The sequence below is a fragment of the Lissotriton helveticus genome (genome assembly GCF_964261635.1).
Source record: "Lissotriton helveticus chromosome 1_1 unlocalized genomic scaffold, aLisHel1.1 SUPER_1_unloc_16, whole genome shotgun sequence".
NCBI lineage: Eukaryota > Metazoa > Chordata > Amphibia > Caudata > Salamandridae > Lissotriton > Lissotriton helveticus.
The window spans coordinates 1,518,258-1,533,421 of record NW_027611655.1 but is presented as its reverse complement, the minus strand read 5'-3'; the positions used below and the strand labels follow the sequence as shown (position 1 = coordinate 1,533,421).

General features: G+C 46.3%; 1 protein-coding gene across 1 annotated transcript in view; it reads left to right on the top strand.

Annotated features, from left to right (window-relative positions):
• Positions 1-14,810, top strand: part of LOC144805611 (uncharacterized) — a 59,749-nt gene extending 44,939 nt beyond the window's left edge. The window contains exon 2 of the mRNA XM_078672135.1: positions 7,723-14,810. Within this exon, the coding sequence (XP_078528261.1) occupies positions 8,753-10,585 (1,833 nt within the window). The 5' untranslated portion in view covers positions 7,723-8,752 and the 3' untranslated portion in view covers positions 10,586-14,810. The remainder of the gene's footprint in view (positions 1-7,722) is intronic.
• The last annotated feature ends 354 nt before the right edge of the window (positions 14,811-15,164 follow it).

Sequence of the window (15,164 nt, the reverse complement as noted above, 5' to 3'; positions counted from 1 at the left end):
CAACATTTTTTCACCAACCCACAGCATGCTGAGGACTTTGCGAAGCGCCTCCAGCGCGAGCGAGCGGCTGCGGATCGGGGAGGCGATCGAGATCCTGAGGATGAACATTCGGCGGCTGAGGAGTAGGTCGTCTGATTATGGTGACTTGGGACATTGTCTCTCTTTTCACTGTTATTGGAGTACTCTGGACGTGTTTCTTTTCATATTGAGTTCCGCTGCCTTCCTTCTCCGCATTTGCGGCCTAACTATTGCCCGCTTTTACTGTTGTTTGTGCGGGGGTCATGTCTTTATTGAGCTGAGTGAGTGCGTTTTGATACTTGGGGTCGATGTGGCACCGCAGGATGGTGCTATCTGATGTCGCGCTCTGGGCACCCACCCCCCCCGTGCTGCGTCTGGGGCCGTCTGACTCTAGTTGGCGCGGACACTGGCGTGGCGTGAGGGAGTGGTGCCGTGCACCTCTGGAAGGTTCCCCGGAGGGTGTGCCCCATGTGTACCTTTGGTTTGGATTCTAGTCCTTTGTTGTTTGACTGGATGTGTGTTGGGGAACGGGGGGGGGTGGGGATGCGTATGGCCTGATAGTTGGGGTGGTATCAGGTGGGTGGATGGGGTGGGAATGGAGCTGTCCATGCTTGTTTGCCCAGGACCCCTGGGTAGATATGAGAGGTGCTGCTGTCGTCTATGTGCACAGGTATGGTGTCGAGCCCGCTATCTCGGCTGGTCCACTTCACTATATGGCGGAGTTGATCCTGTGGTCCGTGCTCCCGCCCGTTTTGGGCCCGAGTGCACCGGCCGCCATCTTAGGCTGCCACGTGACGGGGAGTGCTATGCCAGAGCAACGCGTGTGCGAGTTGTGGGTCACGTAAGTTGGATTGACGAAGTGCGGCGTGTAGTATGTTCTGAGTGTTTGGTGCATGGATGGTTTGGCTGGGGGGGGGTTGTTGCGGTTTTGGTTGACTGGTTCGGAGATGGCTGGGGAATGTGTGGTGTGTATGTGGGGGGTCGTCTGCGCCCTGTGGTGTGGACCTGTCGCTGGCTATTGCTGGTAGTTGGATGCCCTGTATTTGCTTATTGGGTCCCGTGGGGCCCTGAAACTGGGTAATGTCGACTGCTGTTATGGATCAGATATCGATTCTGTCGTGGAATGTACGGGGTCTTAATGATGCCAGGAAATGTCGTAATGTGCTCCAGTACCTGGACAGGCATGCTATTCATGTTGCTCTCCTCCAGGAGACGCATCTGCGTCCCGCTCCTTCCCCCAACTTTGGCGGGAGGTGGGCTGCGGCCAGGAGGTTTGCTTCCTATTCTTCTTATGCTCGAGGGGTTGTCATCCTTGTTAAAAGATCGCTCGCATTTCAGGAACTGGGATTTGTGGGGGACCCTGAGGGGCGCTATGTGCTACTGTGGGGGCGGCTTGGGCAGAACACTGTACTGTTTGTTAATTGCTATGCTCCTAATGTCGATACGCCAATCTTTTTTGTCACCTTGTGGGGTCATGTTCTTGCTGTGGATGCCACTTACATTGTGTGGGGGGGTGATTTCAATTTTGCATTTCATGCCCAATCGGACAGATCGGAGGGGAGTCCTCAGTATAATGTACAGGCTAGAGAGGTGTTGCATGGGATTGTGGAGGAGGCTGGGTTGGTCGACGGTTGGAGGTACGCCCACCCTGCCACCAAGGAGGGCACTCATTACACCATGCATGCTCGTTCATGGGCGAGATTAGATTATGTGTTTCTCTCTAGAGGGTTGGTGGCTGGCCTGCGGGAGGCTACACATCTGGCTCGGACGTATTCTGATCACTGTCCAGTGAAGGTTGTCCTATCCGTCCCTGGGCTGCATAGGCCGCGCCCACCTTGGCGTTTATTCCCGACTGCTTTGCTTGACCCGGTGTTCAAGGAGGAGCTTGGTGTGGAGGTAGAGGCGTTCTTCCCTAGAAACAAGGGCTCTGTGGACAGCGTTGAGGTCATATGGGAGGCGTTCAAGGTTACGATCCGGGGTGTCACTATTTCTAAAAGTTGTGGAGTACTTCGACTGATTGTTCGGACCCTCGAGGGCTTGGAGGCTGATTTGCGAGACTTAGAACGCAGGATGCAGGTTGACCCTGATCCCGATCTCCTGTCGCAGTTCCGTACTAAACTCTCCGAGTACGAGGAGGAGGCTGCTAGAGAGGCTAAGCATAGAGGGAAATATTGGACGGCGAGGCGATACTGTGAAGGGGAGCGGCCCGGTAAGGTCCTCGCTGCCCTTACTAGACATCCAAGGCATGGGTCGGACGTGTTGGAATTGGTGTCACCGGATGGCACTCGTTGTCGGGACACTTCGGAGATTCAGCGTACTTTTATTGACCATTATGCACACCTCTACACGACACAGCAGACGGGTGAGACTCGGTACGGCGGATTTCTTGACGAGCTGGCACTTTGTTGGTTATCGGATGGTCATCGGGAGTTCTTAGGCAGGCCCCTAGAGGTTGAGGAGGTCAGGAGTGCCATCATGTCTCTGTCTAATGGGAAGGCCGCCGGTCTGGATGGCCTTCCAGCTGAATTTTATAAGTGTTATGTGGACACCATGGCCCCTGTTCTCCGTGAGGTTTTTGAGGAGTCCCTGGAGGAGGGGCGTCTGCCGGGCTCCATGCGGGAGGTCGCCATTACGTCACTGCTTAAGCCAGGTAAGGATCCGTTGGATGTAGGTTCCTATAGGCCCCTATCACTGCTCAACTGCGATGTCAAAATTCTCGCGAAGGTCTTGGCAGTAAGACTAGCCGAGCTCATGCCCGTTATTGTGTTGCCTGACCAGTCGGGATTTGTGCCCGGCCGTGCTACCTCCCACAATCTTCGCACCCTGTTTTCGCTTGTGTCAACCATTGCTCCCACTGTCCCGGTTGCCGCTATCTTTCTCGATGCCACCAAGGCGTTTGACTCTGTTGAGTGGGGCTATCTTATTGATGTCCTTTGTCGGATGGGCTTCCCCAGGATCTTCATCTCATGGGTTCAGCTCTTATATACTGATCCGATGGCGAGGGTAGTGGTGAATGGGGTGCTATCCCCTTCGTTTCCTCTTACGAGAGGGACCCGACAGGGATGCCCCCTCTCGCCCCTCTTGTTTGCTATTGCCATTGAGCCGCTGGCCTGTAGGATTCGTCAGTTTCACCAGCAGAGCGCCTTTAATTGTCTTCAGCGGCAGGTCGGTATTTCTTTATACGCCGATGATGTTACACTCTATGTCAAGGACCCTGAGAACAACCTTAATTTGCTCTTGCTAGAGCTGGTCGCTTTTGGGGGTGTCTCCGGTGTCCATATCAACTGGCGGAAGTCTCAGTTTTTCCCCCTCACTGCTGCTGTAGCTAGGTTTCCCCTTGACTACCCTCTGGAATGGTGTGATGCGGAGTTGCGTTATCTCGGCATTGTCGTGTCCTTGGACAGAGAGGAATCGATTCGGCTTAATTATGGTGTGGCTATTACTAAACTTGCAGATGATGTCACCAGGTGGATGTCCTTGCCTCTCTCCATGGCCGGTAGGGCGTCCCTTATCAAGATGGTAGTTTTGCCCCGCTTTCTTTACCTCTTTCAAAACCTTCCTTATCATCCTGGTGCTTATTTCTTTCGCAGGCTTCGTTCCGAGCTCATGCGGTTGTTTTGGGGGGGCAAGCAGCCACGGGTGGCTTGGGCTACCCTTACGTTGCCCTATGCTGATGGCGGTTTTGACGTCCCTGACTTTGAGCTTTATTATCTCAGCGCTCAGGCGCATTACGCTTATCACTGGATGCGCCCCACGCCGTTTATGCCCCAAATTGCCGCTGAGCATTGGGTTGCCCACCCGCTCCCACTGGAGGGGATGGTTTTGGGCAAGGTGTCAGATGTGGAGACGCCTCGCACGACGGTGACGTGCACGGTGGATGCTTGGAAACGGGTGGCTCGGTTCCTGGGCGTTTCCTTTCTTTACTCGCCGGCCTTGCCTCTGTCTTATCATCCTGATCTGTCGCTGTTGTTGGAAACGGGGTTTCAACGAATGTGTGGGCGGCTAGGCGTCCTCACGTGGGGCGACTTGTTTCATGAAGGTGCCTTCCGCACGCAGGCACATTTCTTTGGAGCGGCTGCTTGCTCCCCTCTGGAGCTGTTCTACTTTATTCGCTTGCGACAGGGCATGCGTGCTCTGCTACCAGATTTCCCTTCGGAGCCTGGGGTCACCCTCCCCCTCCATGTGCTGTTGGTTTCAGATGGGAGACACCTGGTGTCGAAATTATACGGGGCTATTCGCAGACAGCGTTCGGTCTCGGCCAATCGGGTGCGTGACCAGTGGGTTGCCGAGTTGGGTGCTCCTATTACCGACGAGCAATGGAAGTACTGCTGTGGGCTCACGGCCAATGTTTCCTCTAGTTGTCGCCTTAAAATTATCCACTACAAGTTTGTTCAGAGGTACTATTATACCCCGGCGAGGAAGCTACGGTTTCATTTAGCGGAGGATGACAGGTGTGCTAGGTGTCGTGCGGAAGGCGCTGACTTCCTGCACTTGGCTTGGGGTTGTGCGGGGGTGTTGGAATATTGGACTCAGGTTCATGAAGCCCTGCAGATTATGGCGGGGGATGGGGTGGCATTTGACCCTTTAGTGATGTTGTTGGGCTACTCTATGGACGTGCCTGCCTCTTATCGTAGATTTGTTGACGTGGCCCTGTTGCTGGCTAAGCGTAGGGTTGCTTGTTGCTGGGGTCGTGGCAGAGTGCCGCGCTTTCAGGATTGGGTGACTGACCTCACATACTGTCAGGATCAACACAATATCTATTCTGACCTGATGCCTGTCAGATGCAGACCGAAGGACTTTTGGAGCCCGCTCCAGGTGTACCTCCTAACCAGGGCTGTGCAGGACTCTGATTCTGAACTTGGGGACCGTGAAGGGATTGGTTGATGGCGACATGGTGGGCTGGGATTTTACGTTACACCCGCTGATCTTCCAGTGTCAGGGGCGAGGCTGAGCTGTCTTCTGTACATGTGAGCTATTGGGGGCTGTAGCTCCCCTTACGACGAGTGTGTGGCTAGGAATTGAGATCATATCCCTGCTCGGTACCTTCATTATATGTGTTCCTTTTATCTGAGTCTATTTTGTTTTATTTGCAATACGCTAACAGAATGTGTCCATACTGTATTGTCTTATTAGCTTGGCTGCCCGTGCTGGATCATTGCTCTTTGATTTGCACTGTACATTTCGATGTTGCTCCTTGCATTGACTGGTCTGCTGCCCTGTACTTGTTTGTATCTCATTTTTTGGTTCTGACGTACCATTGTAATGGTCATATGTGACTGTATGTATTGTGTATGCACTTCCCTTGACCCTGCTTGTCTCCAAATAAAGGTTTAAAAAAAAAGAAAAAAAAAAAAAAACATGTGGACAGGCTACTCTCTGTGTTGCTTCGGGTCTAAATGCTGTTATGTTTGGCTTGGTGTACATTGTGGGAAACCTGGCACGCATCTGATGCCTTGGGCAATATTTTATTAAAAATCAAGTATTAAAAGAACTGGGGTGGGGATACCTTGTTGGAGATTGAGTGTCTGCTGTGGCGCATTCCTGCAGCGTCACTCAGATCTATGTTACTACATGTGCCGAGGGTCTGCAAATTATTTGCTACTAGTGGTCTGCAGCACTGATTGTGCTACCCACATATGCAGCCTGAAACCATGTCTCAGGCCTGCCACTGCAGTGCCTATGTGTTTTAAGTTTACTGCCACATCAACTATACATTTAAAACTACTTGCCAAGCCTTCAAATCTCCTTTCTTGACATATTAGACGCCCCTAAGGATGGCCCTTGGTGAACCAAAGGGAGAGTGCTATGTAAGTAAAAGTCGCAACATATACTCTGTTTTACATGTCCTGGTAGTGACAAACAGCTAAATTCATTTTTCACTGCTGTAATGCCGACTTTCATTGGCTAGAACTGGGAATTCCTTAGAATACCTATAAGCTGTAATTCCTGATTGGAAAGGAGTAGCCGTTTCATGTTTCATATTTCATATCTTTGGAATAGAAATGATAAATCCTCTTTACTGGTAAAGACTGATTTAACATTCCTATTTTAAAAATGCTACTTTTAGAAAGTGGACTTTTCTATGCTTGTACTGCTCTTTGTGCCTTATACCCTGTCTCTAATACACGTCTGGGCTAGGTGACCGGCCCCTTTGTGCATTCCATCTAGACAGCCACAGACAGTGCACAGGTTGGGTGTGATTTAGCATCCATCTGTATTCTGATGGATCTTCCTGGGCAGATGGGAGGAAGGGGCCCACCCTTACACATCACAGGGTAGCGAACTGACCATACAAATTACTGATAACTCCCTTTGGTAGTCTGGAGTGAGTGCTGGGATTGAAAGAGATACTGGTGCACTTAAAAACCACTCTTTGGAGTTTCCCTCAGATCATAGGCACATTTGGACATAAGTGCTAAGTCTCTGGCCCCGTCAACTCCGTCACTTCTGGATCTACACAGAACCGCTGTCAGAAGAACTGTGGTGCTGCAGAAAAGACTCAAGTGGATTGTTTTAGTGGAAGAACTGCTTTTCTGTGTATTTCCCTGTTGAGTGCAGCTCTATGACTCCTGGAAGGATAGCTAGACTCTGCCTTCACTCCAAAGTGTGATCCAGGGGGTTGTAAGCTTGCCTCCTGTTTCTGAAGTGTTAGAGACACAAAAGACTTCCTGCAGTTCTGCTGATGCTGCTGGACTCTCCCTTCTGTAAGTCCTACCCTTGTCTGAGGTGCCCCCTCCAAGTTCTGGACCTCAGAAGTGGTTTCTGCAGCTGAGTCTTTGCCAAATCTGATGTGACGCAGCGCGAAGCCCAGCAAAGTCTCTTCCGCTAGATGGCACAAGGCCTCCCCACACACACTGCACCCCAAGTTCCAAGGTACTGTGTTCAGTGGGCCCTAATGGGTCCCTGTAGTCTTTCTGCGCTCCATCGTAGTCGGCCTGCACTTTGAATTTGTACCGGTCCCTTTTGACCAACCTGAAGTATCCTTTTTTTAGTGTTAATCATTTTATTAGCTTTTATCTCTTCAAAATTCAATATCACAGCTTCTACTTGATTGATTTTGATGATCGTTTTGGACTTGTTTTACTCAGATAAATATTCTCTATATTTCTAAACTGAGTCTTTTTGTGATGTATTCACTGTGTTGTTGCATGAGTTATTGCACAAACCCTTTAAACATTGCCTTTTAAGCATGCCTGCTCTGTGCCCAGCTACCAGGGGGTGAGCACAGAATAATTTGGAATTGTGTTGTGACTTACCCTGACCAGGATTGCTGGCCCTACTTGGACATGGTGCATACCTCTTCCAACTAGAGACCAGGTTTCTAACAGGTTCCATCTTGCATTATTCGTGAGGCTGTGTGATAATAGGAACCGTTCCCTGGATAAGAAGGGAGGCATCTGGTTGCTATGAATTTAACATTGTAGTGTGTCGTGGGAGAAGATCTCACTCACTGAACACTGAACAAGCAACAGCCTCTGGTCTCTTGGTTACTCCTTGAGTCCACACTCCTCAATAGAAGGGGATCACGTAAGGATCGTATGCCCTTACTCTGCCTATTGCATCTTTACATTGAAAGTGGAATCTAGAATTTCTTCAGCGCACTTGTCTATATGGACACTTAAATGTATCATTAAATGCCAATAGGTTTTTCTGATGGGCTTTGCATTTAAGCTTATTCATTGTTTCTTTTTCTTAATCTAACAGGTGAAATAAATGCAGTAATGAATGAAAAAAGTAAAGCTATTAAACATCACTCGTGTGGGGAGTGATGTAAAAACAGTGTGCCTCAAAAACTCTTCCCTTGAAGGCTAATGCCTCGCCGAAGTCTTTTTCTACAGCAGAAAACCCAAGATGCCCAATGAGGTCTGTACTTGGCTCTTAGATATCAGCTGATAGACATTGGAGACACAACGCACTGGCATACTGAAGCAAGTCTAAGGTGCTCATTACGAATGAAGAGATAACCTGGTATCAGAAAGAACACAAAGGAGAAAAACCATATGAATTTCTAGAATATGACAAAACATTTATTAGGCAAACATAAAGAGCAAGTGTGACATAAGAAACTTCATACTGGAGAAAAACCAGATAGATGGATTGACTGTGGAAACGTGTTCTTTGCAATGAAAGATCTAATGCAGCATCAGAGTGTCCACGTAGAGGAGAAACCATATAAATGTACAGAATGTAATACATTGTTCAGATGGAAGGCGAATCTAAAGCGGCATCAAATGATCCACACTGGGGAGAAACCGTATGAATGTACAGAATGTGACGTGGCATTCATTAGAAAGTCACATCTAAAGAATGTGACAAAGCATTTATAACAAATGGACGGCTAACACAACATCAGAAAACCCACACTGGGGAGAAACAGTATGCATGTACAGGATGTGACAAGGCATTTATAACAAATGGAGAGCTAAAACGACATCACAAAATCCACACTGGGGAGAATCCATGTAAATGCACAGAATGTGACATGGCATTTATTTTCAGTGGAGACCTAAAAAACCACCAGTAAACCCACACTGGAGAGAGATCATATCAATGTACAGAATGTGACAAAGCATTTATAAGAACGGGAGATCTAAAGCTGCACCAGAAAACCCACACTGGAGAGAGATCATATCAATGTACAGAATGTGACAAATCATTTATAAGAAATAGAGAGCTAAAGCAACATCAGAAAATCCACACTGGGGAGAAACCATACCAATGTACAGAATGTGACATGGCATATATTAGAAAGTCACATCTAATTAAACATGTGAAAGTCCACACTGGGGAGAAACCATATCAATGTACAGAATGTGACAAAGCATTTATAACAAATGGAGAGCTAAAACGACATCAGAAAACCCACACTGGGGAGAAACAGTATGCATGTACAGAAAGTGACAAGGCATTTATAACAAATGGAGAGCTAAAAAACCATCAGAAAATCCACACTGGGGAGAAACCATACCAATGTACAGAATGTGACATGGCATTTATTTTTAATGGAGACCTAAAAAACCATCAGAAAACCCACACTGGAGAGAGATCATATCAATGTACAGAATGTGACAAATCATTTATCAGAAATAGTAAGCTAAATCAACATCAGAAAATCCACACTGGGGAGAAACCATACAAATGTACAGAATGTGACATGGCATTCATTAGAAAGTCAAAACTAATGGAACATCAGAGAGTCCACACTGGGGAGAAATCACATCAATGCACAGAATGTGACAAAGCATTCAGAACAAATGTACAGCTGAAGCAACATCAAAAAGTCCACACTGGAGAGAGACCATATCAATGTACAGAATGTGACAAAGCATTTAAGATCAATCGAGATCTGAAGCGACATCAAAAAGTCTACACTGGAGAGAGACCATATCAATGTACAGAATGTGACAAAGCATTTATAACAAATGGAGAGCTGAAGCGACATCAAAAAGTCCACACTGGAGAGAGACCATATCAATGTACAGAATGTGAAAAAGCATTTATAGCAAATGGAGAGCTTAAGCGACATCAAAAAGTCCACACTGGAGAGAGACCATATCAATGTACAGAATGTGACAAAGCATTTATAACAAATGGAGAGCTGAAGCGACATCAAAATACCCACACTGGAGAGAAACAGTATGCATGTACAGAATGTGACAAGACATTTATAACAAATGGAGAGCTAAAAAACCATCAGAAAATCCACACTGGGGAGAAACCATACCAATGTACAGAATGTGACGTGGCATTTATTTTTAATGGAGACCTAAAAAACCATCAGAAAACCCACACTGGAGAGAGATCATATCAATGTACAGAATGTGACAAATCATTTATCAGAAATAGTAAGCTAAATCAACATCAGAAAATCCACACTGGGGAGAAACCATACAAATGTACAGAATGTGACATGGCATTCATTAGAAAGTCAAAACTAATGGAACATCAGAGAGTCCACACTGGGGAGAAATCACATCAATGTACAGAATGTGACAAAGCATTCAGAACAAATGTACAGCTGAAACAACATCAAAAAGTCCACACTGGAGAGAGACCATATCAATGTACAGAATGTGACAAAGCATTTAAGACCAATCGAGATCTGAAGCGACATCAAAAAGTCTACACTGGAGAGAGACCATATCAATGTACAGAATGTGACAAAGCATTTATAACAAATGGAGAGCTGAAGCGACATCAAAAAGTCCACACTGGAGAGAGACCATATCAATGTACAGAATGTGAAAAAGCATTTATAGCAAATGGAGAGCTGAAGCGACATGAAAAAGTCCACACTGGAGAGAGACCATATCAATGTACAGAATGTGAAAAAGCATTTATAGCAAATGGAGAGCTGAAGCGACATGAAAAAGTCCACACTGGAGAGAGACCATATCAATGTACAGAATGTGACAAAGCATTTATAACAAATGGAGAGCTGAAGCGACATCAAAATATCCACACTGGGGAGAAACCGTATAAACGTACAGATTGTGGGAAGGCATTTATAAAATATAGAGCGCTAAAGCAACATCAAAAGATCCCCACTGGCGGGGAATCCGTATGAATGCACTGAATGTGACAAAGCATTTATAACAAATGGAGACCTGAAGTGACATTAGAAAATCCACATTGGGAAGAAACCATTCAACTGCACTGAATGTGAGAATGCGTTTATTATAATGTCATGTCTTATGCAACATCAGATAGTCCACACAGGGGAGAAAACCTATGAATGTACATAATAGTACATCAGAAATTCCACACTGGTTAGAAACGATAGGGCTGTACTGAATACGACTTAGCAGTTTACAGAATGTGACAAGGTATTCATCACAAAGCAACATTTAATACAAAATCAGAAAGTTCACACAGGAGAGAAAATGTATGTATTGAATACCACAAAGCATTCATAATAAATGGACAACTGAAGCGATGTCTGAAAATTTACATGGTAAAAAATCATTTGTATTTACAGAGTGTAATAAAGACTTCCAAGGAAGAATAATCTAATGCAGCATCAACAAATGCACACTAGGGAGAAACCTATTAATAAATATAATTTGACAAGGGATTGATTACAAAACAAAATGTAATAAATCAGAATGTTCACACAGGAGAGAAACTCTATAAATGAATTGAATGTGACCATGCATTCATAAATGGAGAGCTAACGCAGCATCAAAAGTCCACCCTGAAGACTGCACTGATTGTAGCAAGGCATTTTTTAGCAAGGGAGAGCTAAACAACATCAAAGTCCCCACTGGGAAAAATCTATATGAATGTACGGACTTGAATCAATCAATGGGTATTTATTAAGCACGGCAAATCATCTGTGAGATTCTCAAGCCGCTGGGGAGGAGTTGCTGTCCGGAGGGGCCGATCAGTTGAAAAGCCAGATCTTGAGTTCTTTCCAGATTCATTGATGAGTCAGATCTCCAGTGCAGGGAAGTTCATTCCAGGTCTTTACAGCCAGGTGGGAGAAAGAGCAGCCTCTGTGCCTGGTTTTTCAGACTCTGGGAGTGTGAGTGAGCAAGAGGGAGGTGGAATGCAGGTGTCTGGCGGGCTGGTTAAAGAATAAACTTTGGCTGATGTAGGACGATCCTTCGTTGTGGAGTGCCTTATAAGCATGGGTCTGTATCTTGCCTCTTTTCTGGACTGGGAGCCAGTAGAGTTTACTGAGGTGAGGAGTGATGTGGGTCTGCTTCAGGAGGTTGAGGATTAGCATTGCTGCTGAGTTCTGTATTGTCTGCAGTTGTCTCTGGAGGTTAGTGTTGATTCCTACATACAGAGTTTTTAGGTAGCCAAGCCAGTTGGTCACCAGGGCTTGGGTGATCATTTGTCTGGTGCTGATGGAGAGCTGCAAGATCTAAAGATCTCACAGTGCATGTGCATTATGAGTCATGGGCATGGTCTGTAAGGGAGGGGAAGAAACCAGGTTCTGCTGACCACCATGCGTCGCTCCAAGGAGATGCGTAGTTACTGAAGATGAGGACTTCCGTCTTGTCTGTGTTCAGTTTTAGGAAGTTGTGCTTCATCCAGTCGGTGATATGGGCCGGGCACCTATGTAAGTTGTCTCTGGAGTTGGTGAGGTGGGTGTAGAAGATGACTTTCAGTCTGTGCGATCTAATAATGTTGGCTAGGGGTATCATGTAAGTGTAGAAGAAGGTGGGGATGACGGAGGATCCTTGTGGGGTACCACAGATGATGTCCTTGGGCTCAGGAGTAGGGCGGGAGTCTGATTTTCAGAGTTTTTCTGGTGAGGTAGAAGGCGATCCATTTGAGGGCATTTCCTTGGATTCCGATGTGGTGGAGCTTGTTGATCAGGATCTGGTGAGAGACCATATCGAAGGCAGCCGAGAGGTCAAGGAGGACGGGGCTGTATTCTGACTGAGGTCCAGGAGGGCTTTGATCTCATCTGTGGCTGCTAGCAGGGCAGTCTCTATACTTTGATTGGCACGGAAGCCTGACTGGGAGGAGTCCAGGAGGTTGTTGTGCTCCAGGTGTCTGGTGAGCTTACTGTTGATTGTCCTTTTGAAGACTATGTCCAGGAAGGAGAGCAGGGGTATCAGTCGGGAGTTCTTCAACTGCTCTAGGTCTGCTGAATGTTTTTTTTTCGGAGGGGTTTCACTTCTACATGTTATCACTCTTCTGCGAAGGAGGCCAAGGTGATCGATCTGCTATGTGGGTTTGTGAGCTCTAAGCTGATCACCTTGCTCCTGACGTTAAAGAATGGTTGGGGCATGGATCAGTGGGGACCCCAGACTGCATGGAGTTCATTATAGAGGTGGTGTCTTGTGCAATGAGGATATCCCAGATAGTGAGACGGAGGTCAAAGTTATTGTCAGTGGGTGTGAGGAGGTCGAGGCTGTCACTGGTAGAGAGCTGAAGTTCAAAGTCCCTGTAGATGATAGCGATCTTCTAATGGAGTAGTCAGCAAGCGTGTATCACAGATTCTATGAGGGAGTTATGATATTCTCGGTGGCTGCTGGGTTGCTGAATTCCATAATGATGGTGAAAAGCTCATTGCTGTGGTGTGATCTGATCTTTATCAATGGAGTGGTCGGTCCAGGTGAGTTATGTGAGATGGTGGTGCTTGATTGTTTCTCTGGAGATGAGGATGGAGTCAAGCGTGTGCCCAAAATTGTGTGTTGGGTCGATAACGAGTTGGATGAGGCCAATGTTGTTCATGCTTTCTGTTAGGTTGGCAGTGCTGACGTCGCTAAGGTCTTCCATGTGGAATCTGAGATCTGCTATCAATATGTAGTGTTCGGAGGCAATGGCGAGTTAGGTGATGAAGTAAGGGCTGGCTTTGCAGAACTCTGGGCGAGTTCCTGGAGAATGTTACAAAGTGTTCTTAATGAAGTAACCGTATAAATCTACAGAAAGTGACAAGGCATTTATTAGAAAGGCACCGCTCAGCCAATGTACCATAGAAAAGCCCACCCTGGGGAGGAACCATATAAAGGGCCACAGGTATGCCTAGACGTGGGTCCCGGGCTCACTGTACACTGGATTTAAGATGACTGATAACTGGTGATACCCCGAAACCGGTCCCAGTATGCTTGTTTCTGGTCCAGGGAGAACCTGACTTGAAAGTTCAAGATGGACTGTACCCATGTCGAGCAGGGCCAATGATTTGAATATGGCTAAGTCTTAACTGGCGTGGCATGGTGAGCAAAAGACCAATGGATTTAACCCAGATCACTTGACTGGGGGTGAATGTTTGAATTTTTCCGAATTCTGTCTATCATTTTTGTCTCTTTTGGTTAGGTATATAAGCACAATACAAATTTTACACCATCAACACAAGAAAAGAGACCTTGTATCAATTTTATCAACTCAATGCCCGCATAAGTAGATTGAGGTGGTCTACGATATCACTTCTGGGTGTGGTGACGAGATAAAACATCCAGTGATGTGTACTGTTGTAGACGAATCTAGGACTCTAGGTAATATTCCCGATTTCTGCCCTTATGTGGTTATATCAAATCATATCCTTATAGAGGCATAAGAATCATACCCATATTAAGACATAGCCAATGCAGTCCAAATACGGCAAGGCTACTCCCATAGACTCCTAGAAAGCACAACGTGTTCTTAGATAAACCAAGCCTCCAGCAGCCTTAGTTCTTAGTGACGTCTTATGTCCAACCTTACGTCAAACTCGGCACCTTCCAGGTATAAATATACCAGCATCTGCCCTAGCAAAACACACAGTGGTTTGAAGCAGATCGACTATCTACTTGCCCGACGCCCTGCTGTAGCAAGTGCCAAAGGAAGCAGACCCTCCCATTGACGCACTGAGAGAGACGCTGTCTTTTCTCCTGGTGAGAAATCCAGCTCCAGTGTTTTCCGGTCACCCTTGCGGGTTGCTGGGAGATCGAGTCCTGAGAGAGAGATACAAGACCTCCTTCATTCTATAACCAAGGTACGGAGCTGATTAGACCCTTAGAGAATTCTTGATTTAGATTCTTGGCAGAAACTATTTTAACTCAAACTACATCTCACTTACTCCTTCCCATGTACTAGGCTTAGGTTAGGTACACCGGAGTAGGCGTATCTTAGAAGAGCCAGTTGAGTACGGTTAGTCATTATTTTATCATTGTATGTATTTTATCCATTTTAAGTATCTTATGGCTTAGAAACCATATAATGCTTTTACAGTATTATTTCATAATACTCTTTTTACTCTACGCACTTTACTTCATGACAAGTATTGCGATTGTAGCAATTCACTTCTCTTGCATGAGAAAGAAGACTGCTCAATAAATAACCTCTTTTATTGAAAACGCCCGTCTCTCTGTTTCTATGCTCTTCTGGTGGAACTAAGCATGCACGATTGACTGAGTGAAATAGCTATCTATTGTTTCCGCGACTCTGGAGATATACTCCTTATTCTTGGGGGAGCAAAGTTGTCATGTTTATGCTGTTGTCAGAAACTAATCCCTTCTTGTGAGTTCGGGGGTTTCTAGTGACCTCTTAGCTAGCTGGCATTCATAATTAAGTCTAGCATATTCAATAGAGACCTAGTCGACCTAAGTCCTATGTCTAAACTATCGTTTGTTATTCCAATGCGCAGAGCCTATTGGGAATGTAAGAACTACACTACATGGCGCCCAACGTTTGGTAAGGCGATAATTTAA